This window comes from Mustela lutreola, chromosome 1 (assembly GCF_030435805.1).
Source record: "Mustela lutreola isolate mMusLut2 chromosome 1, mMusLut2.pri, whole genome shotgun sequence".
NCBI lineage: Eukaryota > Metazoa > Chordata > Mammalia > Carnivora > Mustelidae > Mustela > Mustela lutreola.
Window position 1 is genome coordinate 192,397,766 of NC_081290.1, and position 27,224 is coordinate 192,424,989.

The window sequence follows — 27,224 nt, forward strand, 5'->3', positions numbered from 1 at the left end:
AAATGTTTGTCCCTTTTGCAAAGATTTACCCCTAAATTTCATAGTGCAAGGCTGTAGTTTAGGTTTATGATCCATTTGAGTTAATCTTGGTATCTGGTGCGATGGGAGGGTTTGCCACTCATTCTTCCATGTGGAGATTCAGGGATCCAGCCCCACTTACTGAGAAAGACTTCTTTCTCCCCTCGCATTGACTTCATGTCTGTTTGAAAATCAGTTGGTCATCTAAGCCTGGGTCTGTTTCAGAACTTGGTAGACTTTCTAATCTGTTCCATTTATCTGCATGTCTGTCTTTTCACCTGTACCAAACTGTCTTGATTATGGGTGACTTAACAGTAAGTGTTGGGATCAAGTGTGTAAGTCTTCCAACTTTGTTGTTATTTATTTTAGAGGAGAGAGAGAGAGAGTGAGAGTGAGCGAGCGGGGTGTGAGGTGTGTGGTGAGTGGGGGTGTGGGGGGGAGGGGCAGAGAGAGAGGGTCCAGGGGACCTCTGACCTAAGCCTGGAGCCCATCCTGGGCCTCAGTCTCATGACCCTGAGATCACTATCTGAAATGAAACCAAGAGTTGTTCGCTTAACTGACGAGCCACCCAAGTGCCCCTCAACTTTGTTCTTCTTAAAAATTTCTTTGACTCTTCTAGATCCTTTGTATTTCCACAACATTTTAGAATCTGCTGGTCAACTTCTGCAAAACCTGCTGTGATTTTGGCTTGGATTGCATTGAATTTATAGATCAATTTGGGGATAATTGATTTCTTAGCACTAGTGTTCTGATCTGTGAATGCAGTATGTTTCCTCATTTCTTTTTATTTAAAAAAATTTTTTTAAAGATTTTATTTATTTATTGGACAGACAGAGTTCACAAGTAGGCAGAGAGGCAGGCAGAGCGGGGGTGCGGGCAGGGAAGCAGACTCCCTGCTGAGCAGAGAGCCCCATGCAGGGCTCCATCCCAGGACCCTGGGATCATGACCTGAGCTGAAGACAGAGGCTTTAAACAACTGAGCCATCCAGGCACCCCTCTTCATTTCTTTTTAAATCTCACTGAGCAATATCTTTTAGATTTCAATGTGGAGGCCTTGTATATAACTTGTAGGTTAGTTTTATTGCTAGATATTTTACAAATTTTCAGTATTATTGTAAATACAGTATTTTTTCAAGTTTACATTCCAATTTTTGTTATAGGATATAAGAATACAGTTGATTTTTATCGATTAACCTTGTATTCCGCAGCCTTGCTAAAATAATTCGTTAGTGTTAGTAGTTATTTTGTAGATTCTATATAAGAAACGATAATCATCTGCAAATAGGGACCTATTTTATTTCATCCTTTTTGATCTTTATGTCTTTTATTTCTTTCTCTCTCTTCCTTTTTTTCCCTTCCCTAATATGTAGTAATGTGGCAATATGTATATAGTGTAAAAAAAACTCTTTTCCTTTGCTCTTGATACCAAATGCTAGGGGAGGTTCCCCTCACAGTGAGCAATTCTCCAGTTCTCTGGACACCAACCAGATGTCTTGTATTTCAGTCATGATGCTAGCTGGCTGGAGTTAGCATAGACGCCACAGGTGAGGGGCTCAGGCTCACAAGACTGTCCCCCACTCACTTCCCATGCTCATTGCAAGTCCCAAGTTGTCACCCATATTTATGACTGACCAGCTGATAAATAGTGTGCTCCCCTGGCCCCCCTTGGGCTCAGGAATTTGCTGGAATGGCTGACAGAACTCGGGAAATACTTATTTACATCCAGTTGATTATAAGGATATTACAAAGGCTGCACCTGGATGGAGAGGTCCATTGGGCAAGGTCTGGAAGGATCCTAAGCACGGGAGCTTCTGTCCCCCATGGCGTTGCGATGTGCCAACCTCCCAGCTTGTGGATGTGTTTGCCAACCTGGGAGCTCTCTGAATCCCGCAATTTAGGGATTTTTTTTTTTAATGGAGGCTTCATCGCATGATTGATTATTAACTCCGTCTCCAGCCCCTGTCTTTTCCCTGGGGATTGAGGCAGGGCTGGAAGTTTCAAGCTTCTAGTCATGCTTTGTCTTTCTGGTGGCCAGTGCCTCTACTGTCCAGGAGTCCACCAGGAGTTGCCTCCTTACAACCAAAGGCTCTGCTATCTTCCTGGAAGTTCTCAACAATATAGAAATTTCTGTGTAAGAGACCCACATCACCCCCATCAGTCAGGAGATGTTGCAGGGGTTTTTAGGAGCTCTGACTAGGACCTGGGCCCCAAGACCAAAATACATATTTCTTTTCATATCACATAGGTGATACGGTATGTTACATGTATGTTGCAGTATGTTATATTGATTGATTCTTGATGGTTATATGAACCTTGAATTTCTGGGACAGACCCTGTTTATTTATGATCTATTATCCTTTCTATACAATGTTAGGTTTGAGTGGCTAATAATTAAAGATTTTTACATTATTCGTGAGAGAGTTAGTCTGGTGTTTTGTTTTTTTTGGGTGGGATAATGTCTTTTTCAAGTTTTGGTGTTAGGGTTGGGCTGGTGTCATCTAACAAGTTGAAGAGTGACTCCTCTTTCATCTAAAAATAGGTTGATTTTTCTTTCTTGAATAACTCACCAGAGAAACTATCTGAATCCGGAGTTGTCTTTTTGGGAATGTGGTTAGAAATTCAGTGTCTCTGACTCCTAGAAAACTGTTTAGATTTTCTACTACTTGCGTTAGTTTTGGTGAGTTTCATCGGAGTCATTCAATTTGTTGGCTTAATGTCTCCAGGGTGTGTGGTGCTCACCTGTTTTTATTCCTGATATTGAGGATTTGTGGGGTTTTTTTCCTATTTTGCTTAATAGTTTAGTTAGTGGTTTGTCAATATTACTGATTTTTCAAAGAACGTGCTTATGGCTTTGTTTGGTTTGTCTTCTATTTTGTTGATTTTTTTTCTCTTTAGTATTTTCCCTTATTTGGACTTAATTTGCTTTTTTTTTGGTAGCTTTTTTAAAGGTATAATTTTAGGTCATTGATTTTTAGATGTTTTTTTTCCCCAATATAAGCATTTAAAGCAGTTAAGTTTTCCTCTAAATCCTGCATTGGCTACTGTCACAAATTTAGAGATGTATTTTTTTTTTTTCATTCAGTTCAGAATATTTCTTAATGTCCCTCTTTGCAGTTGAGATGTAAATCAAATACCATAAAATTCACCACTTTAAAGTGTACAGTTTGGTGGGTTTTTGCTATATTCACAAGTGATGTAATGGGCAGCCATCACCTCTCTCTAATTCCAGAACGTTTTTATTACTTCAAAATGTCCCTTCTGCTTTTTGTCTTCGAAAAATTATTTAGAAAAGGGTTGTTTAGTTTTTGGATACTTGAAATTTCCTAGATATCATACATGTTTGATTTCTAATTTAATTGCCTTGTAGTCCGAGAATACACTTTGTATGATTTTGATTCCTTTAAATTTATTGGGACTTACTTTGGGATCTAATATGTGGCCTATCTTGCATCCTTCATATGCATTAGGAAGGAATGTGTATTCTGCTGTTGTCAGATGTTAGGTTATATGAAGGTGTTATTTCTATGAAGGTGGTTGATATGCTGCTGTTTAGATCTTTTATGTTCTTTTTCTTTTTCTTTTTTTGGCTAGTTCTGGTAATTGCTAAAAGAACCATGGTGAAATCTCCAACTATGTAGAATTGCCAAGTTTTTCTTTAAATCCTGTCAGTTTTATCTTTTGTATTTTGAGGCTCTGATTCAGTACATGCACATTTTATAATTCTCTTTTCTGTTCTTCTCCCGTTTATTGTTATGAGATAGCCCTCTTTATCTATGGTGATAACCTTTGTCTTGAAGTCTGTTTTATCGAGTATTGAAATCATCATTCCAACCGTTTTATGCTTACTGTTTCAATAGCGTATCTTTTACTTTGGGCTCACTGGTATCTTTATCTGAAGCGTTTCTCACAGGCAGCATATAGGATGGTCTTGCTTTTTTATCCATTCTTCAAGGCTTTGTTTTTTAACTGAAATGCCTGGACCATTAACATTTAACGTAATTATTGGTATGATTGGATTTAGGTCCAAGGTTTTATGTATGTATGTATGATCTTTGTTTTTTATCCCTCTGTTCTTCCTTTACTGACTTTTCTGTATCATTTAGATGGTTTTGGCATTTTACTTTTATTTAGAGACTGGTTTTTTTTTAAATTATATTTCTTTCAGTGGTTGCTGTAAGGATTATAACATGCATATTTAATCTTTCATAGTCATTTCAAAATTAATATTGCTCTTAATATAATGTTGCCCTTCACATAAAATTTAGAAACCGTGCAAGCATGTACATCCCTTTTCTCTTTCCCTGACATTTCTGTTATTGTTGTCTGTGTATCTAATTGAAGTCCATTAAAAAACCTACAAGACAATGTTCTTGCTTTCATTTTGCTTTACTTATTATATCAGTTTTAGAGAATTTAAGGGGAAAGAAGCAATTTCTTATATTTACCCAGATATTTCTTTTGCTCTTCCTTCATTCCTGAGAATCCCTGTATCCCCCTGGTAAGTTTCCCTACGGCCTTAAGAAATTCCTTTACCGGAGATGCCTGAGTGGCTCAGTTGGTTGGACGACTGCCTTCGGCTTGGGTCATGATCCTGGAGTCCTGGGATTGAGTCCCACATCGGGCTCCATTCAGCTCCATGGGAAGCCTGCTTCTCCCTCTGACCTTCTTCTCACTCATGTTCTCTCTCACTGTCTCTCTCTCAAATAAATAAATAAAATCTTAAAAAAAAAAAAAGAAATTCCTTTACCGTTTCTTCTTGTGTATCTACCATACACATTTTCTTGTTTTTTCCCTCATTTGAGAATCTCTTTATTTCCCCTTCCTTCCCAGGAGATATGTTCGTTGGATATAGAATTTTGGTTTGATGATGATTTTCTCTCAGTGCTTTAAAGATGTGCTACAGCCGTCTTGCCTCTCTGGTTTGTGATGAGAAATCTAGAGTCATTTCAGTCGTCACTGTCTTGCACGCAATCTGTCATTTTGTCTAAAGCTTTCAGGAGCTTTTTCCTTATCTTCGGTGTTCAGCAGTTTTGATGTGATGTATCTAGGTGTGGTTTTCTTTGTGTTTATCCTGTTTGGGTAGGCTGATCTTGAGTCTATAAATGTATGTCTTTTTACCAAATTTGGCAAATTTTCAGCTATTATTTCTTCAAAAAAAAATTTTTTTTTTTCCTGCTCTGGTCCCTTTTTCCTATTCTTCTTGGACCCCAGTCATACATACTAGGCCTTTTATTATTATCCTCCCAGTCTTGGGGGCTTTTTCCCTCTTCATTCTTTTCTGAGTGTTCTTTGGAATGGGTAATTTCTCCATTCTGTGTTTCTCACCATGTTCATCAGTTCCTCTGTCATTTCCATTCAGTTGTTGAGCTCATTCGTGAATTTCTTAATGTCACATGTTATATTTTTCTGTTCTAAAGTTCTTTTCTTAAAGGATAGCTTCTACTTCTCTGGGAAGAATTCTTGTCTTTTGTTCATTTCAAGTGTGTTTTCCTTTACCCCATGAGACACAGTTATGATCAATAATTTCAAGTCTTTGGTCATTCCAGCATTTGAACCATCTTGGTGGGGTTGACACCTGTTGATTGCCTTTTCCCTTGAGAACGGAACATGATTTGTTGGCAGGTGTCTGTGTTGAGTTATTTTGGGTTGTCTCCTGGACATGTGAATGACATGCATGGAATATAGTCTTCTGGAGGGTATGGATATTTTCGTTTTAGCGTGGAGTGAATCTGCTTAGGTTCAGACCATGGGTTTCTTCCTGCATTCTGAGGATGACAGTGCAACTCTCCATTGTGTTCACTAACCCTTTGCTGTGTTGGTTTCAGTCTGCTCCATACATGTATGGTTAGGGGTTAGGGTGAGTGTTGTGTGAGTTCAGACACAGAAGATTTACTTGTTTGATACTCTCCCTGCTGGCGTTTCAACCACATTCTCCCCGGCCTGACACACAAATGGTTTCTGGTGACGCTGCGGCCATCCACCTGGGACTGAGGTGTTCCAGGACTGGGACTTTCCCTTGGGACAAAACCATACCAGGAAACTCAGGCTTCGTGGTGACTCCTCAGGTTTGAAGTCCTTGCCACAGGCCACCTGACTTTGTTTCCTTTTCAACATCCTTGGGCAGCCCTTTTTTGTATTTTGTTCCAAGTTTTCTCTTGTAATCGGCAGGAAGGATGGGCTGCCGTGGGTTTGTACACTCATGGTAGAAACTCCAGTTGAATTGTAATCTCTCACGGGGGAGGGCCAGAGATCAGGGCTTGATTCCTTGCCCTGCTGTTTACATTCAGCCGCTTTAATATGAACCTTGTTTATTTGGGGAGAGAATTGGGGTGAGGGGTCACTGTCCCGTCCTCACCGCTGTGTGGAGCAAAGGAGAGAATGGATGTGAATGTGCTCTGGAAACTGAACTGTATTCAAGTGGTTGACATCATGGGCATGCGCTTCTGTGTGTGTCTGTGCATGTGTGTGCCTGTGGGGTGTGCATGGTTTCTGCCCAGTCACTCCAGAGCGGTGGCATCAGCACTGGCTTTTCTTCTTCAGGCACTTCCTGGACCTCACTACTACACTTGGGGAGATCATGGCGGCATCATCATGGCCATCGCCCAGGGCATGGAAACCAATGAGCTGAAGTAAGTGTCTCTGATGCAACTTTTTTTCTCCTGACATCACACCGCTCTCCCAGATGTAAGTCTGTGAGTACAAGTAGATTGACCTCAGCAAATTATTTCAACTTTCCTTATCTATAGCAGAGGGATAATAATCTGTACCTCCTATCTCAAGGAGGGGGGTCTCATAAGAAACAAAGGATACCATTTTATTGATGCCGGCAAATGCAGCTTTATAGAAATAACAAAATTTGTGATGACTAAAAAATTAACTAGAGATGTCAACATGTCTATCTTTGCTTGGTGTGTGACCTAGAAGGAGTGATAATAGGAACAGGAAAGAAAAATTAATAATAATAATACCTGAGTAATTATTTCAGAGTGTACCCTACTTGGTACACTTGACTTTTGCTGTTGACAGATTTGCTTTGGGGGTTCATACCCACAGACCTGGAAGGGACGTTTGGGGTTAACTGCTTCGTTTTACAGATGAGGAATCTGAGACTCAGCAAGGTCAAGTCACTGGCCGAGGATGCCCTCATTTGTTAGTGACGTTAAATCACATTCTGTACTCTTTGCCAGTGTATTGCTCTGAAAAGCAAGAGTGTCGAGAGTCTGTAACGTCTGCTTACTTGATCTAATGTTATCAGAACCAGTTCTTTATTTTTGTCCGAATTAGGACCAAAGTTAATTTTATTAATGGTACATCAGGGCGGACTGGCCCTCCCTTCTCCCCGTATTTGCCCTGAACCCGTGAGATGTGTTGCCAGAGGAGGACGGGGAGGCCCCCGCAATGGTCTTGTTTCATGCAAAGAAGAAAGCCTTCTCTTCCTTTGCTGCTTTTAGAAGCAGAGCCAGCAGCAAGAGAGAGGTGGGCGGTTTGAAAAGAGAGATCTTAGCCTCTGGTTTCCCGCGTGGTGAATTTGACCTGCGCTGAGTAGGCTGGCTTCGGGCAGACGGAAGCAAAGCATGGTGTCTGGCTGATCTCGGCTCTGTGCCGTGCTGGTCAGCAGCTGCTCTTAGGGCCAAGAGCTGGAAGCCAGTCCTGTTGTACACAGTGCTGTATCCACATTCCCACTGGTGTTCGGTCAGAGGAGGATAGTCACAAAGCACCACGCTTCCCCCGCTCTGCTGCCATGTATCGATTTACCCATTAATTTATCAATTCCCATCTCACACATTTAGAAAGCATGAATTGTGCCGGGGAGTGCATATGTAAAGAAATAAAGACAATCTGTCCCCTCCCTCGTCAGGAACCCATCCTCCAGGGGGGAGATGCACAAGTCAGCTGTGTGATGGTGGGGACTCAGCTGTGTGAGGATGACAGCAGGGGACACAGTTCGGCTTCCCTGGCAGCATACGTGTCACGCTCCGCGTGGCCGCCCGATCGCAGAGTCCGTTTCTGAGGTTCCCTGTTTAACTTCTCTGCAGATGGCGTTTGCATTCCAAGCCAGCTCCCCCGAAGTAGTTAGCATGATTCTAGTCCTCTGACACCATCTGTCGGTGCATATGGGCTCAGGGAAACGCAGCGTCATGGCTACACTAGATGGAGCAAAACACAACCGGGAAAATAAACCCCACTGCCAGAAAATTACCGTGCCCTCCCTGGACACAAAAAATGACCGCGGGGTTGATGGGCTTGAGGATTATGGGCACTGCAGCCCCCTTCTACTTCTGTAGGTTATTTGGAGGTGCCTGTGCATATGGTTCACATAGAGCGTTTGCAAGTAGGAGGATATATTCCGGCCTCCTGTTGACAGGTGCATGTGTCCCAAATATCAGTCCGAACTTGGCCTCAATCTGTGTAGCCACCTGGCACTCACTCAGTAGGTTGCTCTCGGTTTTTTTGCTGCTTCTCCTGCTGCTCTTCTTTTGATCTGTCACTGTGTGCTATCAGCTTCATCAGAAGACAAGCAGGAAATAATACCGTAGCTAGTGCCTAGCCTCAGACCACAGCGATGACTTACTGTGAGAGCATAGCATGGACAGAGGGAGGATTTCTGTTGCCGAGCTAGGGCAGTGATGTCTGTCCTGGAGTCTCATGGCATTTATTGGTGGGCTTGTTAATTGGGCATCGATCACATATGGACTTCTTAACATTAGTTACCGTTTCATTATACACCTGAGTTCTTCAACTCATCGGCAAGGTCTTTTGAATAGTTATTTCTATTCCGGACAGGCTCACAGGCACTTTGTAAATGCTTGATCAGTTAGTAAATAGGTTGTGCACACTCATTCTTCCAAGGTTGCATATTTTTTTAATTGATTTATAAAACCAGAGGCAGTGTGGTCGTGTGACGGGTGCATGGCTCCGAGGGGACCCCTCCCACCGTCTTCTGTGTAAATGACAGTCTCTGGAGCTCAGGTAGGAAAGGGGGCCCCCCTGGATGTGTGCCCTTCCCCGGAGGCACTGAGGCTGGCCCAGTCCACCTTCCTCTGTTTTCACTCGAGGAAATAACGTGACTTGTCAGTTGGTAGGGCCCAAGCTGGAACTTGGGCTTATTTCTGTTAGACGTTATCTCAGGTCAGTGACAGCAATGAACATGGACAATGAACCAGGCATTGTTCTAGGTACTGCATGTGCAAAGGTGAGTCAGGCGTCCATCAGGGGCTGCCCCTGGCCCCCGTAGCTCTGTTATGTTTCTGAGCCAGCTGGAGAGAGAGGCCAGGGCAAGGGCTTTTTCTGAAATGAAGTGTTCTAACCCAGACTCTTAGGGAGGAAGGCCACTCGGGATAACATCAGGAACCCCCATAAGAGTTTTAGTAGGGACAGAGGTTGGAACATTGCTTAACGCAAGAGTGAGGTTTTTGTTTTGTTTCATTTCGATTGTTGTTACCTTTACATGATTCATGTCTTTCTTTCCCCGATTAGCCCAGATAACGAAGAGCTGACTGTTATTTGTCTCGGCTTCTGCCTCGACTCTCCACTGAGGCTGTTACCTTTGTTACTGCTAATTGAAATCAGGAGCAAGAAGTGGAACGCTTTGTTTTGCTCCTGTGTCTACATGTCTGAAATGAGTAAATAAGAACCCGTCCTGGGGATTCACGTATTCATTCGATCAGCACGCTGGCACGGTGAACTTGCTCAGGGGAGGCAAGTTTTTCTTGCGTATGCCTGTGTCCTTCAGAGAAGGGGCTGCTGTGTTCTTGAACTTTGACCAAAAAAAAGACCCAAGCACAAGTTCATTAACACAAATTCATGCGCTTGATCATGAAAGAGATCAATTTCCCTTTCTTCTTGTTGGTTTACCTGCCAGCAAAATGCTGTCCTTGGTAGTTACTAATAATATTTCGGACTTGCCCAACAGCCTCTTTCCCTGTGGGAGATTTCTGATTTCAGGGGGCTTTCCTCCAGGAGTCCCTAAAAGGTCGTGCAAAGATGACACCCAGCAGCTGTTTTTTCAGGACCTGAGTTGTGGAAGCAACCTCCGGGTTCCAGAATGCGGGAGGTGGCAGTTCACCTACACGCGTGGTAGTGGCAGCTCCTGATGCCGCCAGTAACACTCAGGGGGACAATTGCCAAACCATCCCCGCCTGTGACATTTCCACCCTCACTTGGTTTCTCTGGCCTTTGGGTTACAGTGGGGCCGGCATTACCACCTTTTAAAGTGAGACTCAGTGAAGGGGTTGAAAAAATACAGTGCTGTTCATTTCATCTCCTTTAGCAAATGTTAATTAACACTTACCCTGCTGTGTGCCAGGAAAGGTGCCAGGTCTCAGGGGCAGAAAAGTAAGTAAGGGGGTTTGTTGCTGGCACATGGCAGCCTAGGAGGATATACTTGCAAAATCAGGCCATGAAAACGGAGTAGAATGTAAGGTAGAAGGAGCATAGGGGGCTGTGCAAGCACAGAATGGGGGCCAGGAGGAGGGGGGAGGGGGAAGAGGAAGCTTGAGCAAGGTTGGAGTGCCATTTCAGAGTTAGAAAGACCTTGGGCGAAGAAGGCCCACCAAGCATCAGCATGGAAGGTGTAAGGCTTTAGTAAGATGGAATGCAGATTGCTGGGCGGGGGCGGTGAGAGGCGGGAAGTGAGGGAGGTGTAGGTAGGGGTTTGGAGCTGTAGGTAAGGGCAGGGAGCTCGAGGCCTATGTGTACTGCACGGGAGAGATCAGACTTGGCTGTTGAAGTGATCGTGTCCCTTTAGGATTTTCAGTAGGGGAATGACATAGCTAGAGCTGTGTTACAGAGCTTGAGCCCTGGCAAGCCGAGGCGGATACATTTAAAAGAAGCAAGACTAGAGGTGAGAACGGAAGCTAGGGGGTGGGGGACTAAGCATTTTGGGGCAAAGTCTGCAGGACTGCTCTGCTGTAGCCGGGCAGACCCCTCGTGGAGGAGCGGGGGAAAGGAGCAGGCCCTGAAGGGCCAGCGGAGGCATGTGGATTTGGATGGGTCAGACCGGACTGCCCTGGGCTGTGCATGGGGAGGCGTCCAGCGGGAATCCACACACGCCCCGTCATCCGCTCTGGTCTCCCAGGCCCAGCGTGGGTCTTCCCTTGATGTCTGCGTTGGAAGATCCGCCCATCTTTGCTTGGACGCTTGCAGTGGTGGAGAGTGGCCAGACCAGAGGGGATTTTGTTTCACTTTGAGACAGCTTGTTGGTTGTTTCTTCTTTCTGCCACTTGTTTATCCATCTAGTCCCTCATGAATAAAAGGAATTCATCCCTCCTCATCCCTCTTGCGTGTCTCCCATTCCGTGGCAGACGGCTCTGCTTCCTTTCCTCCAATGCTGTGACTTTCCTCTGTCTGCGTATCCTTTATTTATGTCGCCTCCCCATGTCAGCGCCTTCACATGTGGGGCCTGGGTCTTACCCCAGCAGCTGACCCCAGCAGTGTGCAGGGATTCACACTGACGGGGCTCGGAATGCTCAGTTCCTGCCCGTGAACCCCCAAGACTGATTTTACTTCTGACAGCCTCCCCAGCATTTTAGCTTCTACTGAATTACTTTTTTAAAACATTGAGGTTTCCGTTTACACACCATGAGATGCTTGGATTGTAAAGACACCCGTTAATCTGTTCTGGAGGTCACTTGTCAAGAGGCGGAGAATTTGTCACCCCAGAAAAGACCTACGTGCCCCTTCTCAGCCAACACCACTGCCCCTGCCCTACCCCAGTTAGAGGCAACTGATGGTGTGATTATATTTTTACCGCGTACGTTGGTTCTGCCTTTTCCAGAATTTCCTGTGTTTGCATTTGGCTTCCTTTGCTCAGCGTGTTTTTGAGATTCTATCTCCGCTGTGACTTGTACCAGTAGCTCAAGTTCGGTTTAACCACAAGACATGGAGATCCCTTTTTCCTTACGAGATTCATGAAAGACCACATGTTCTCCATCCTGTATCTGAGCAGGTCAGGTGTTTGAAACAACATGTGGAACTTTATTCTCATTTACACTTCTCCTTTCAATGTAATGAAAGCATTTTGAACCCTGTTTGGGCCTTAACTACATCATCGGTGCCTTTAGCCTTGTATGCTTTGTGAATCTGATAGCTTGACTGTCCACGGTGTTACTCATGTCTTTGACTAAGGCATCGAGCTGTGTGGGAAGGAGGTCATCTTTTGGGTTGAAGTCACGCTATATGTTAACAATCAGCACGCTTGGGGTTTGTTTCACCAGCAGTGAATTTTATCTAGCTGTGTGGCCCGCAGAGATCCTTATGAAAAAAGAATATTTTGTATTATTGCCCTCTTCTTCCAATCGAGGATCACCATGAAAAATGAAAAATGGGATTCGTTTGTTGTGACTCTTGTGTGAAACCTTGGGAGTCCCAACCCTGGCAGACTGCCTTCTGTTCTACGATCCATCAGATCAGCCATCCTTTTTGTTTGTTTGTTTTTTAAAGATTTTATTTATTTATCTATTTGACAGAGAGATAGCGAGAGCAGAACACAAGCAGGGAGAGTGGGAGATGCCGAGCAGGGAGCCCGATGTGGGGCTCGATCACGGGACCCTGGGATCATGACCTGATTTGAAGGCAGATGCTTAATGACTGAGCCACCCCGGCGCCCCAGCTGAAAACACTTTTTCTTCTTTACGGGAGTAAAGCTACTCTTCCTCCTCTGGGCTTTGAGAGATCTCTGTCTGTCCTCCATGATTCTGTCAGAGATTCTTAGAAGGAACGCCACAGTCATATTTTTAAGTCTTTCCATTCCCTAGAACGTGCTCTCTTTTGTGCTTATTTTCTTTTAATTGTCCCTAGTTTTTTCCTTAATTTTTTCCCTATGTGTCCAGTTTGAAGATCATTCTTCTTGATAAAGATACAACCAAAATAGAAATTGAGTGGTTCTGCCTTTTTTTTTTCTTATTATTACTATTTATACCATTGAGCATCAGAAGGATGATTCTTTCTAGTTCATTATAGAATTTTTTGCTAATTCTTTGTAGAATTTACCAGACAACCAACCCACCATCCTGCTGACCCACTAATCTACCACTTGTTTTTATAATTTGACTCACTTTGAATTTGTTTGGCCACTGTTCCCACAGATCACTTACTGTAAGAATTACAGCTGGAACTAACTAGCAAATCACTATTGCTTTTGACCTTTTTGCCTTTGGTTATAAGATTCTTTTCTCGTCGTGAACATGCTGTTCAAAAATCCGAGTTCATCAAGGACCTTTTTGGACAGCCAGCCACATAGATACGCCTCAGCTGATTTCCTAGCAACACTACCCTTGCTTAGTGCATGTTGGGTTCTGTTTATGTTATATTACATTCTTCTATTAAATGGCCTTCTCATCCTCTTGAGAGTTTTTGACCATGGGGCTTATGACTGCATTTTTATCTGAACGTTTTGAATCCTCCATTCCTAAAAGTTGGGGCTCTGTGTGGTCTTTCATGATTATAGGAGCACAGACAGGATGTGGGTTTGTTTTCTTCCAAAGTTCTTGTCATTTTCAGGTCATCAAAACAAGTCCTTCTCTAGGGGTCAGAACTTGGTGCAGAGTAGATGATCCCTCAAACTGTTGCAGTGGTAATGTGACCTGCCCCTTCCCGAAATTCTGAACAAGCATTGTTTTCTGAATGCACAGTTCCTTCTCGAATACATGGCTGTGCTTGGCCATGCACCTGCTTCTTCGCCTCATTCAGGTGTCCTCCCAGAGGCCTCTGGGAACCTCTGAAGAAATGGGATGCTTGGCTTCCTATGGTTATGTGGGGTTTGAAGAACTCTTAATTCGCATTAACTAAGCAATGTGCAGATAGATGGCCTTCCAGCATTATCACAGAGCAGATGGACAGCCATAATGGACTGACCGATGCTGCTGGTTTGTTTTGCTCTAAAAGTGGTCCTGCGCCCTTTGCTCGTCACGCTGGTACCAGGCAAGTGAACTAGCTCACTTATCCCCGGATAGGTTTCGAAATTACCTTCAACCACAAGTGTTTCAACCAGAGGAGAATTTGTTCTCTTTGGGGGATCTGTAGAGGAGTCCCTTAGTCCTCTCTGACATTGATGATTTATGTGGCCTTGTAGCCTCGCCCCTCTCCGCTTTGAACCTGCAGCCTCTTGCCGAAGTATCCATTTTAGTCATCTCAGCTAGGGAGGAAGTGTATGGATCACTTGATGTTGTGGAAAGATTTATGTCAAGGATGAGGGGTCGACCTAAAATCTCAAATATATGGGAAAGGTGAAAGAAAGAAGTTTCGCGTGTCATTAGAGCTAGAGCGCTAGGTCCTAAAGGAAGCGCTCCTGAGTGCTTTCTCAGGCTGAGCATGTCGCCAGGGTTCTGGGTGAGGAAGTGAGTGTTAGGCAAGTTTTCCCTTCCCCCTCCTCTTCCTTCCCTTCAATACAAAAGATAATATAAAATCAGCACAGTTTTTTCAGTGCCAGTTTTTTTTCAAGAGCTTGCTTTCTCGTTCTGAGGTAGTCTTCCTTGGAGACTTTTCTCTGCACGTATTTTTCCCTCCAACTTAAAAATCTGTCAGGCCGTAGGAAAAGGTGGAAGAATTGTGTAAAGAACACTCAGCATACGTTCGCTCAGAATCAACGGTTAACATTCTGCCAGCCTGCTTTGCTTCTGTCAGTTACGTGTTCGTCCTGTCTGCCTGTCTTTCCATCTGCCTGTCCTTCTTCACTGAGTCACGGGAAAGCAAGTTGGAGCCGTCACGCCCCTTCACAGCTAAATACTGAAAGCATGTATCTCCAATAAATAAGGGCATTTTCCCCTGCAATCAGAATGCCGTTATCACACCTAATAATGGGAGCTCAGTCTCCCTTATCCACTATATTTATGTGTATGTACTGACCGTGGCCCTCCCCCGCCACGCCGTGCCCAGTCCAGGGTTCAGTCAAGGTTGACACACTGCCTATGGCCGGTAACACCTCTTCAGTCTCTGTAACAAGCCTCCTGCCTTCTTTTGTTGGTTTGTTAAACTTTTTCATGGCCTCACTTTGGCTTTGGAAGAATCCAGACCAGTCACCACGTAGCATGTTGCCATGCTGGACTTGTCCGGTGGTACAGGCTCGCAGGTAGCTGATGTGATATTCACAGTGTTTTATCCAGGAGGCCTGTAATGTCAGGTTGTCCCATTGTCTGTGGTGCTGCGTCTGGTGAAGGCTCTGGCTCTGGTCCGCTGTGGAATTGCATTTCCCCACCGGTAGTGAGTGATTCCTCTGGGGGTCGGTAGCTTTAGGCCGTGTGAGCACCCTGGTCCCCAGCCCTCTTTCCCCACCGTGGCCTTAGCGTCCAGTGGTCATGTGGCCCGGCTCGGTTATTAGAGCATGGGTGATGGGATGGTCGTTGTTCTCCTGCTGTCATTGTCTCCAGCGCAGATCGGGTACTGTAATGTATTGTAATGTAAGGAAAACAGTTCCCTCCTTCCCTTCTCTGTCCCTTTTAGGATCATTCAGAGACCCGTACCCTATTTTCACTTAGCCCAAAATCTGTTCCCATCATTATTCTTTCTATGTTCAAATTGTCCCAAAGTGACCAGCCAGAGAACCCATCGAGCTGGCTGCTCTGTCCATGTGCCCTGACCCCATTAGTCCCCGAGCACTTCCTTGCTTTCTGCCTCAATGCTGAACGTTCCCTGCTTCAGCCGTTTCTCCAGGGAGCCCCACCAACGCCCCACCCCACCCTCCCCAGTGAATCTTACCTGGGAACCAAGCCTTTGCCCTAGAGACTAACTGCAAGGATCCTCTTCCTCATCTGTGGACAGATACAGCACCAATGAAGGGGAGACCTGGAAAACGTTCATCTTCTCCGAGAGGCCGGTGTTCGTGTACGGACTCCTCACGGAACCCGGAGAGAAGAGCACCGTCTTCACCATCTTCGGCTCCAACAAGGAGAATGTCCACAGCTGGCTGATCCTCCAGGTCAACGCCACGGATGCCTTGGGTAAGCCGCTGCCTCCTTGGCCTTTTTGTGGAAACATTCGCTGATCCGAGCATCTGTGTAGGCCCTCCGTACCGCGCGGGGTTTGTAGCCGTGCAAGGAGGAGCACATGTGTACGCCGAGTGACGCGGACGTGTGAAGACAGCGACTCGGGCCATTCTTGGGAGGATGGAGCAGAGGTGCGACTCCGCATCGTCCCTCCTCCCCCGTCCTCCCTGCAGCCCTGCTCTTCCCTCCTCCTCCTGCCTGGGCTCTCATCCTTCCAACTGACCGAAGTGGCCCCCTTGCTCCCCATTCAGTTTCCGCTGGTTGAAATCCTTTCCCTGTTTCAGGATCCAGTGCACTTCCTGCTAATAGTCCCACCAGGGGACCTTTCCCCTCATCTCTGGGTCCAGAGCATAAGCCTACACCTCACGCCCTGAATTCTGCACTTGTGTGTGTCGCCCTGTTTGCATCATCCCCCGTCAACTAGATGATAAGGTCCTCGGAAATAGGAACTTGTCCTGCGTGTGTGTTTTTCACCCGCTGAACAGCCGGGGAGCCTTACAGCCAGGGTTTAGAAAGTCCTTGCTGATGGGAACCGTGACGAGCTGACAGCTTTGCACCGGTACAGGCAGCCTGTCATCCGTGGGAAGACACGCCTGTAAAGAAGACAGGGAGTTCCACTGTAGACATAGGCATACTTTAGAATTCCCGTGGGAACCACTCTACCTAAATTCCAAGTGAACGAGGGTCGGCTGAGGGGTTATCCAGGCTGTTTCACCATTTCTCAGCCTCCCTCGATGAAGACTCTGTACCTTCCAAATAGTGACAGCAAATTGTCTTTTGCTCTTTCAGGTCATTGCTTACAGGCATGCCTACCCTGCCCCCTGCCCCACAATCCCTCCAGAGCTGGGCGGGAAACCATACTCCCGAAGGACACCATCTGTCTTTCCAGGACCCAGCCTGACCCTAACTCTCTGGGGGACAGGCCCCTCGATACGTACTTCTGGAGGCAACTGCAGAATCTGTTAAAATATTTCAGAAGTTTAGATGGTGCCAAACTGGGGCTTGCTTCTTCCCAGCTTTCTCAGAAGAGCATCTGTGTTTCAGGAGGCACTGTGTCCATTGGCGTGGGTGCCTCCCGGCCTCAGAACAAGCCGATTCGAGGCCTGGGATAGCGCCAGAGGCCCGTGGGCCTGCTGAGCAGTGGGATGCGCCGGATGCAGGGTCTCGGGGCCAGGGGGCTGGGGAGAATGGGAAAGCCCGTGTGCATAGGTCTCCCTCAAAGGCTTCCTGCTGCGTTTCCTTTTCCCCAGGGGTTCCCTGCACAGAGAACGACTACAAGCTCTGGTCGCCATCGGATGAGCGGGGCAACGAGTGTTTGCTAGGACACAAGACGGTTTTTAAGCGGAGGACTCCCCACGCCACGTGCTTTAACGGAGAAGACTTCGACCGGCCCGTGGTCGTGTCCAACTGCTCTTGCACGCGAGAGGACTATGAATGGTTGGTTCTTCTTTGGCGCCCCGGGCTTGGGTTGTGACTTCCTCAGCCAGCAGTGTGGCCCGCCAGGCTAGGCGGTCCCTTCCCCTGAGCAAAAGAAGGCAGATCATAGGAAGTCAGCATTTATGAAGCATTATTTTTTTTTTTTTTATGTGCTAGGCACTTTCTACCTAGTTTATTCCATTTCGTTCTTACAGCTACGAAATGAGGGAGAGGTGTCACCCCTGGGGAAACTGTGGTAGCTGATTTGGGAAGAGATCACCCTGATATGTATTACTAGGAGGGCAGCTTCAAAATTCCACTGTAGATCACTCCTTTTCCTTAGGGGCCTCTCAGAAGTGAGGGGATGTCAGAACATACGTATTTGTATATCCCTCCGTCCTGAAGCAGGGTACCCAAGCACGGCTGAGAAAGGAGAAAGCAGAAGAAGCTGCAGGTGCACAAATAACATGGCCAGAGGGCGAAAGCCGCCGGCGCCTTGGAGGAGGAATGGGTATTTTTATTGTGGTCTTCGGCAGGAAGGAGGAGACTGATGTGTTGCAGGCAAATTAGGAGGTTTGTGGGGGGCTGCACTGTTTGAGGTGGGCCTTAAGGAAGCACCTGGATCTGTGGACAGGGGCAGTCTGAGACGCGGCAGCCATGGGGAGGGGTAGAGGTGGGGACGTCATTGGCCGTTTGGCTCGGATGCCTTGGAGGTACAAAGTGAGGTCATGGAGTGGAGCGGAGGCTGATCCGGAAGCGTGGAGACGGAAAGGGTACCGGCCTTATTCTGTAAGCAGGCGGGGGTCTTTGAAGGCTTTTGAGGAGAGTCGGTGATCAGAACAGAGCTTAGCTTTACAAGGAAATTCTAACCCGAAAGCATGTAGGGTCTTGGAGCCCTGAGGCAGGACTTTGAGTCTCTAATCCACATGCGATCACCCCAGGCAAGGCAGGGCCCTTGGTAGAGCCTGGGTATCAACCTAAGCATGGAACTCATTTCTCAGTAGTTGCCAAGGCACAAGAAAACTGGTTTGCTTTGGGAAAGCCACCCTTATCTTGGGGAAAGCCAGAAGCCTCTGAGTATGTTCTGGTCCAGAGCTTGGACCAGGGCCTTGGCTTTGGAGGCCCTATGGTCGCTGTGAGCAGCTCCGAGACTGCTCGTGGTAGCACTGAACCAGCCACAGGTGGTGAATGAGGCCATGCCTATGGCCCCATAAAGCTTTCTTTGCGAGAACAGCCAGCCGGGTTTGCCAGCTCCTGCCCTAGACCAGTGCCTCTGAAACCTGAGTGCGCATGTGCAACACCTGGGATCTACTGGAAATGCCAGCTCTGAGTCTCTTGTTCTGGGGGTCTGTAGCTCTGCCAGGCTCTGGCTGATCCTGGTGCTGCTTGTCTGTAAACCCATCCTTCGAACAGCGGGGTTTTAGATGCTACAAGACATGCATTGCCTTTGGAAGCTCTGTGGTTCCAAAATTAAAGCATAGACCCTTCCCCTGCAAAACCACGGAGCTGTTTGATGTCCCCAGAGGGGTCAGTCGAGTGCCCTTCTTGCCCTGTGCTGCCTTCCGCTCTCCCTTTGATACTTTCAAATTGTAATTCTAATCAGAGCGCTTTTGCTGGCCCAATGTCTCCCTGACTGCCGAGGCCCTCGGAAGGAAGAGTGCACTCTTCCTTCCCTCTCATATCCCCATTAACTACTTCAAAACAAAATGAAGTAAAAAAACATGCGAGAAAATCTAACAACTCTTTGAGTTTTTTTCTTAATGACCACTACTGTGGTTTTTCTCTGAAATTGGCCCCTCTTCTACCAAAACATCAACAAACCAAAACCAGAGGCTGGTGTGCCTTCCTCGTAAACTGGCCTGGCTCCCACTGGCCTTCAGGCTCGCCCCAGCAACTTCATGGAAACCCACTAGGTGCCTGGTCTTATAGACCAGGAAAACCAGCTGCCCTTGCCCCTTATAGAGTTGGGCTTTAGGCCCAATGAGATGACGAGGGTGATGAACCAAGGCCTGTGTTTGTGCAGTTGCTAGAAAGAAGCTGGCTGGATGGTGTGGCTCTTAGAAATATTTGGTGACCTTGGACTGTGGCAGTGAGGAAGGAGATGGTCTGAAGGTCAACAGCGGGAGTGGGTGGGGGGGGATGAGAATGAGGGAGCTTCTAGTCTCTGTGCGTTAGTTCAGCTCCTGAGGGACAACTGCATTGGAAAGTCTGGTTGCTACTGACGGTCCTTTCTGGCCTCTCTGGGAAGCCCAGCTCCTGGCCCATATGTTCCCTGATTTCAGAGGGAATCTCTTTCAGAAGCCGCCCTTGACCCTCCAGTCAGTGTCTATTCACAGCCTGTTAGGTCATGACCTACAGATTGAGGAAACCTTCCTGCGAATGGATGCTTTGGCATTGGAGGCAAATAAGTAATTAGCTAAAGCTCCAGCTGGCCCCCCAAAAGATTTTAAGCAGCCATTCGGTAAAAATTACCCAATTGCTGCCTATAGTAATAAAACTCTCCCTTCTGAAAAATTCCTACAAATTGCTAAATGTGGATTATGACACAATAAACAACCATTTAGCCTTGTACTTGTTGGTCTTTCATGGAGAAGGTGTTAAATAAGTATTCGTTGGACTGAACAGAATAAGTGAAGCCTTTTGAATAGAGCACATCGATGTGGAAAATCTCTCTGAATTAGAATTGAAGTTTTGGGCAGGGCTTTGGGAATTAGCTAGAGCGGTTGCCTGACCTTGGGATTGTTGGATGCAGCCCAGAGAAGTCGTGCAGTGAAGGGCAGAGCTGGGACTATACCTCGTCTGCCTGATGGGTGTTTTGGCACAGATACGTGACCCCCAAATTGTGAAAGTTCTCGTGGACCAAAGCACTGTGTCCTGAAGTGCAGGGACACAGAGTGATTTTAGGTAGTACGTGGGCATGGTCTTAAATAACATTGAATCTTTTAATTTAAAAAAGGATTATTCTTTTAAATTTCCTTTTTAATTCTCCGACTCACATCAAGGAGAAAGGATCATGGGTGCTAGTAACTTTTAAGATTTTCTAATCCTTCTTTTTTAAGGTTTTATTTATTTTAGAGACAGTGAGCATGAGTAGGAGGGGCAGAAAGAGAGGGAGAGGGAGAGAGTCTCAAGCAGCCTCTGTGCTGAGCAGGGAGCCTGATACGGGGCTCCATCCCAGGACCCTGAGATCATGACCTGAACCAAAACCAAAAGTCAGATGCCTAACTGGCTGCACAACCCAGGGGCCCTCATTTCCTAATCCCTACATTTCTTTTTAATTAAAAAAATATTTTATTAATTTATTTGACACAGAGAGTGAGAGAGTATAAGCAGGGAGAGGGAGAAGGAGAAGCAGGCTCCCCCTGAGCAGGGAGCCCGATGCGGGGCTCGATCCCAGGACCCTGGGATTATGACCTTAGCCGAAGGCAGAGGCTTAACCCACTGGCCACCCAGGCGCCCCCGTTTTCCTAATTTCTCTTAAGGACCAGGCAGACCTAGAGTCTTTGGGTAGGGAATTGGATCCAGCTAAAAAATTTAATATTATTTTGTTTTTTGGTAATAATGATTTTTATTGTTTTTGTCTTATTTTTGGCGAATGATTGTGGTTTTCCAATCATGGTTCAGATATAAAGTTTCTTTTGAAAATGTGTTAACGTAAAAAGGTGAGTGTTCTTTAAAGGGACATATTAAGTAACTGACATTAAAGTTGAGGGCGCTATGGGAGAAGTCATAAGAGTTGGTACTGACATGCCCCAAGTATGTAAACCAACGGCCGTAACGAGCCCCAGTTGCTTTTTTAGTGACTTCGGCTTCAAGATGAGTGAAGATTTGTCCTTAGAGGTGTGTGTTCCGGATCCAGAGTTTTCTGGGAAGTCCTACTCTCCTCCCGTGCCTTGTCCTGTGGGATCTACTTACAGGAGAACAAGAGGGTATGTCTCACAACAGTCGCCGTGGCCGGGGACCGAGGGGTCTGCACTGGGTTTGAGAGCAGAGAGGGCCACTGGGTTCCTTTCCTACTCCCAAGTGCTTGAATTCCAAGCTTGCAGGTCTGAGGGTGCTTGGGCAATATTTGGAATTAGATGTTTACAAACGTACAAGAGTTTGCTTCAGTGAGCAAAATGCAAATCTGTGGACTTCTCTGCAGCTCTAGCTGTGTGTTAAGTTACGAACTTCATCAAGGATGTGTCTTCATGGGAGTTTGTTGGAGAGAGATGTACACTCTTGCCCAGGACAGCTTCCCAACTGTGTGGGCTGCCTAGTGTAACTCGAAGCAGGACCAATGCAGAATGATTACATGTCATCTTGTCCTATGGGGAAATGAATAGTGTCCATGGATAGGAAACAGATTTCCAATTATGGCAACTCAGTGACTATTCCTGTTTGTGTCTGACCTCTTGCTCTTGGGGTGGGGGGGGTGACAGCTATCGGAAGATTTCTGGGGACACTTGTAGTGGAGGAGACGTTGAAACACGACTGGAAGGAGAACTGGTCCCGTGTCCCTTGGCAGGTAAGAGGTGGCTTCTCGCCTTTGAGTTCTTGAGATTCTCACTAAAGCGTTGTCACAGTCCGACCCAGGTCTAGCCTCGTGGCTCTTCTAACTTAGTGCAGGAAAGACTTGGAAATTACAAGCATCGCAGGGCTCCCCTTTCCCCCTAAGCATGGTATCCAAACCAAATTTATTTAGAGCCTTATGCTTTTGTAGGAATGGAAAGTATTTTTTGAGGGAAGCCCCTTTTGTTCCTTGAAAAGCGTTTATTCTTCGTCTCTCGTATTCGAGGCATGGGCGGGAGGGAGGGGCTTTGGTGATTTACCTCCATCTGTGTGTCAGCGCTGAACATAAAGAGCCTTGTGGCTTCTGGGGACGTAGCTAAGTGGCCTGTCTTAATTTTTATAGTAATAAGTACAATGAATACTTTAATGGAATTTCACACATCTTAATGTGCTTTTTCCATGTGTTGTCATTTTAATCCTTCTCACTACCTCGTGGAGCAGATCCTGTCCTAAGCTCCATTAAAAAAATAAAAAAATAAAGAAGCATGTTCAGAGGAGAGGGTCAATGCCCCTGTCGAAGGTCACACACCTGGTAAGTGGCAGAGCTCAGGTTCAGACTCTCCAGACTCGTGCTCTTCCTCGGATATCGCCCGAGTCGCCAATGAGTGTCATTCCCATCACGTCAGGGAATCATTATGCAAATCATTAGGAAACACTTCTTTGGAGTGAGTGCACCTGCTGTAAAGGGAGAGTGTGGTTCAGACACGCTGTTGAGTTGAGCGAGCGGTGGCAGCACAGGTGGTGCGTGGGGAAGATCTGCAGTCTAGTCTCGAAACGGTGATACCCTCACTAACAGTTCATCTTTTAGCACCTTTCCTTTCCGGCTCTGTTTCAAGTACTTACTTGTGCAGAACCTCATTATTCCCTGGGAACCCTTCCTCCTGCTCTGACCTCTCGGTGGAGGTGGATGGTCGGCGCATGCTCGCAGCCACCGGTGCCCGCTGGGTGGCGAGAAGCACGTGGTCCTCTGCCGGCGGGGCAGCACGCCCCCTTGTTCGCTTGCCAGCGTGCCCCGGTGTTTTTCATGCTAAGCTCATTAGCCCTTTAATTTAATCTTCCATCATTAACAGAGTAATTAACATCCCTCACTGTGGAGACTTCAAAAAAACACGGTTTCAGCAGATTCCCGCAGATGAGCGGATAATACTCGACTACGCTCCTCACGAGGGCTGTTACTGACGAGGGCTTGGGTGAGCAGGGTCTGAGGGATTGCTCATAAGGGCTGGAGTACAGGCTTTTGTAATAAACATTTCTGGAGATAATTCAGTGAGGGGCAAAACAGTTTGTTTAAAGCCGTCTCAACTGGTAGGAGAGCTATTTTCTTTTCTGAGAGGAGAAAAATAGAGCAGGGAACAAAGTAGAAGAATCACATTTGCCATGTAAGGCCACCTCCTAAATGTTTAAAAAAAAAAAAAAGTGGTACAGAAAGCAAGGGTATCTTGCAAAAGGAAAAGGTTTCCTAGAGCTGATGGGTACCAAAGCCTCTTTGCAAAGAGGAGGTTGTTGGGGCATCTGGAAGGATTTTTAAAAATGAAGTCATCCTTCCTTTTTGATGACTATAATAACACAGATGTCCAGGCGGTTCTCAGGGCTGAGATTGGCCAAGAATTCTGTTCTCCTGGGCGCCTGGGTGGCTCAGTGGGTTAAGCCGCTGCCTTCAGCTCAGGTCATGATCTCAGGGTCCTGGGATCGAGTCCCGCATCGGGCTCTCTGCTCAGCAGGGAGCCTGCTTCCCTTCCTCTCTCTCTACCTGCCTCTCCGTCTACTTGTGATTTCTCTCTGTCAAATAAATAAATAAAATCTTAAAAAAAAAAAAAAAAAGAATTCTGTTCTCCTAAGTTGAGTCTTGGACACGGACATGCATGTCCATGTTCCTCTGTATCAAATCCTAAGGCCGGTCTTTCTGGACCCAGGCTCTGCTGTAAAGGCATCAGTTGGTTGGGGGGGAAACAGAAATCGCAGAATGGGGTTTGTGGGCATTAGAGGCATGGGAGGCTGGCAGCTGTGAGGGTAACCTCCGTGGCCCTCCGTGGCAGCTTCGACGAGAGTCCTTGGTTTCTGTTAGGTTTCACCTTAATGATCCCCTTTCCTGGAAAGTACAGTGGGAAGCTCTTCTTAAAAACCAGAAGGAAGTGGTTACCACGTGGTGGAGGCTTAGACACTTTTGAAGTGCAGTGAGACTAAAGGGAAAGAAGTACCTTTACTAAAAGTTGTAGGTCCATTTATCATTGCGGTGCATTATCTGTGCAGGAGCCCTTGTAAAGTGGGTAGCTAGCGTGCGCGAACCCCCTGAATGAAAGGAATGAAGGAGCAAGAGAGAAACGGCCACCAGGCAGGCGTGCAGCAGGGGGCTTCGGGTCCCATAAGCAGCCCTCTGTCCACATGGTTAACACAGACTTGGATGCGGGTGTGTCGCGCCTCTGCGTTGCCGTGGAGACAGAGTAAGGACTCGGAATGTTTTCCATGCTGTTCCCTAAAGTGGAAGAGAGGGAGCACCACGTCTTCCTGTTACTTGTCTGATATAAGTAACTCTTCTGGGGCACCTGGGTGGCTCAGCTGTCGAGCGTCTGCCTTCAGCTCAGGTCATGATCCTGGGGTCCTGGGATCGAGCCTCGTATCGGGCTCCCTGCTCAGCAGGAAGCCTGCTTCCCCTTCTCCCTCTCCCTCTCTCCCTGCTTGTGCTCGCTCTCTTGCTGTCTCCTTCTGTGAAATAAATAAAATCTTTAAAATAAAGAAAAAGTAAGTCTTCTTAAGCACTCAGAGCCACTATTTCTGCGTCAGCGTTAGTCTCTACATCGCAAGAGGCAGCCTAGTGTAGGGAGTGAAACACAGATTCTGGATGCAGACTGCCTGGGCTCAAGCCTTGGTCCTGCCGCTTACCAGTTGTGTGACCTCGGGTGCGGACACCTCTCCGTTTTCTCATTTGTAAACCGGAGTTCATTGTGGTCCTTCCACGACGCAGTCATCAGTGAAACGACGCCCAGTGCGGAGTACGGACATTGTGTAGTGTTTGTTAGGAAGAAACAGAACCTTTGAGACGATTCCATTGGAAGCATTTTGTTAAGTATTCAGGAATGAATGTATTATTACTGTGTCAAAACTAGAATAGGTTAATGTAACTGCTCTGTGTTATTGTGAATAATGTTGGATGGGTGAGCCAGTGGATTAGCGACAAGTCTTCTGCGATGAAGGGTCTCTCCTCAACACGATTATGGTGCCATGGGACACCGTCATGTGATGAGGGAGAACAAGCTGAGTGGGGTAATTATTTTGTCATGTGCAACTCCAAAGACCTTCGGGCCAAGCTCAGAAGTGTGGATGTTGGAGCATGACTGGGGCCTCTCAATTTAAAAAAAAAAATATATATATATGTGTGTCTGTGTATTTTTATATATTTTTTATTTATATTAAATATATTTATATGTGTGTGTGTGTGTGTGTGTGTGTGTGTGTGTGTGTGTGTGTGTATAAAACAAGTAAGACATTTTGCAGAGGAGAAAACAGATTTACAGGAGTCGAAGTAACTTGCCCCCCTAGGTGGAAATGGATTCCTTTTTTCACACCTTCTAATCTCGGGTCCTGTGTTCTCCCGCTTGATCTGTGCCGCGTATCCTTGGCTCTGAAGTGTATGGGTGAGCAGAAAAGAGGCCAGACGTGCTGGGACCTCCTCAGCACCCGCTCTGTCCACCCTCTCTCATGTTTGTCTGTGTCTCTGCAGAGGAGAACGAGTTTATCCTGTATGCCATGCGGAAGTCCATCCACCGCTATGACCTGGCCTCGGGAGTCACAGAGCAGTTGCCTCTCACCGGGCTGCGGGCCGCAGTGGCCCTGGACTTTGACTATGAGCGCAACTGCTTATACTGGTCTGACCTGGCCTTGGACACCATCCAGGTGCGTCAGCCCTCTATCTGCTCATGGGGTGGTGCCTTGTGACCGCCCAATCCTAGTAAGCTTCCTTCAGGACGGCCTCAGGAAATGGATATTAGAAGTTTTAAGTTGTACCTCCTCTCATGGCCAATGGATGAAACTTTGCTTTTTTCTTCTTCTTTTTTTTTAAGATTTCATTTATTTATTTGACAGTAAGAGATGGGAACACAAGCAGGGGGAGTGGAAGAGGGAGAAGCTGGCTTCCTGCTGGGCAGGGAGCCGGATACGAGGCTCCATCCCAGGACTCTGGGATCATGACCTGAGCCGAAGGCAGATGCTTAATGACTGAGCCACCCAGGCGCCTCTTGTGTTTCTGTATTTTCTTGGCCTGTCTATCTCTGTTGTTGTAGGAAGAACTGAGGGACCCCCAGCTCTGTCCTCTTGCTTGTAAGCAAGGCCTCCCTTTTTCTTGCTGGGGAAATTTGAGGACTAGCAGTACAGGATAACTTGTCACTATCCCACCAGCTGCCTCTGAGGCGTCCTCCTTCCTGAGCCATGACACAGGCACCCTTGACTATCGGTGATTCCCGTTAGGACCCACTTCAGCTGTTCTAAACACAGCCAAAAACCAGGAAGTGAGCTATAACAATCCCTACACAGTCCAGGTAGATAGCCATAGACTCAAGCCCATACATTTTAAAGGGGAGCTGTTTGATCTGTATTCATTGCCTATTTAATCCTCTTTAGAGAAGCAATTTCAACAGGCTTTATCTGGAGTTCCAACCCAGCAGACATTTCACAGTGCCTGGGTTTTCAGGGGCTGGGCCCGGGGGGACGCAGGCGACCGTAGAGCATAGCTTGTCCTGGCGACAGCACCTGATGGCCAGGAGCCCCCCAGGGAGGACAGTCTAGAGGAGCTGATGCAAGAACTTAAAAATACCAGGAGCCTGGTTTCCTTTATTTCAAAAGCAGACAGACTCAGGCTTCTCAGTAATCTGCAACCTCGTTATTGGGATACAGCGTCGTTCAGTAACCTGCGTTCATAACAGTAACGCAGAGTAATGCCAATGATTAAGTTCTGTGTAGCTCTTCTACTTGAAACAGGAAGCCATGATATATCTTGGAAAAGTTTTTATTAAAAACCAGCTTTGCTCGTTTGGAAAGTTGACCGACAGAAGGCATCTCATGCCTTGCCAGTCACAGTGGAGTAGCGGGTTGCCGTCCACGGGACTGAGCTGGCACGAGGTCATTCGAGCACTCACTTTCTTTTCTCCCCCCTTTAGCGCCTCTGTTTGAACGGGAGCACAGGGCAAGAGGTGATCATCAATTCTGGCCTGGAAACCGTAGAAGCCTTGGCTTTTGAACCCCTCAGCCAGTTACTTTATTGGGTGG

The 27,224-nt window shown here is 46.6% G+C and overlaps 1 protein-coding gene across 2 annotated transcripts in view; it reads left to right on the forward strand.

Annotated features, from left to right (window-relative positions):
- Window positions 1–27,224, forward strand: part of SORL1 (sortilin related receptor 1) — a 150,900-nt gene that overhangs the window by 58,314 nt on the left and 65,362 nt on the right. For both annotated transcript variants that reach the window (XM_059183472.1, XM_059183473.1), the window contains exons 12-18: window positions 6,559–6,647; window positions 15,775–15,953; window positions 17,249–17,435; window positions 21,215–21,343; window positions 21,836–21,921; window positions 25,684–25,856; window positions 27,116–27,224. The exon at window positions 27,116–27,224 is cut by the window's right edge and continues 23 nt beyond it. In XM_059183472.1, the coding sequence (XP_059039455.1) occupies window positions 6,559–6,647; window positions 15,775–15,953; window positions 17,249–17,435; window positions 21,215–21,343; window positions 21,836–21,921; window positions 25,684–25,856; window positions 27,116–27,224 (952 nt within the window). The remainder of the gene's footprint in view (window positions 1–6,558; window positions 6,648–15,774; window positions 15,954–17,248; window positions 17,436–21,214; window positions 21,344–21,835; window positions 21,922–25,683; window positions 25,857–27,115) is intronic.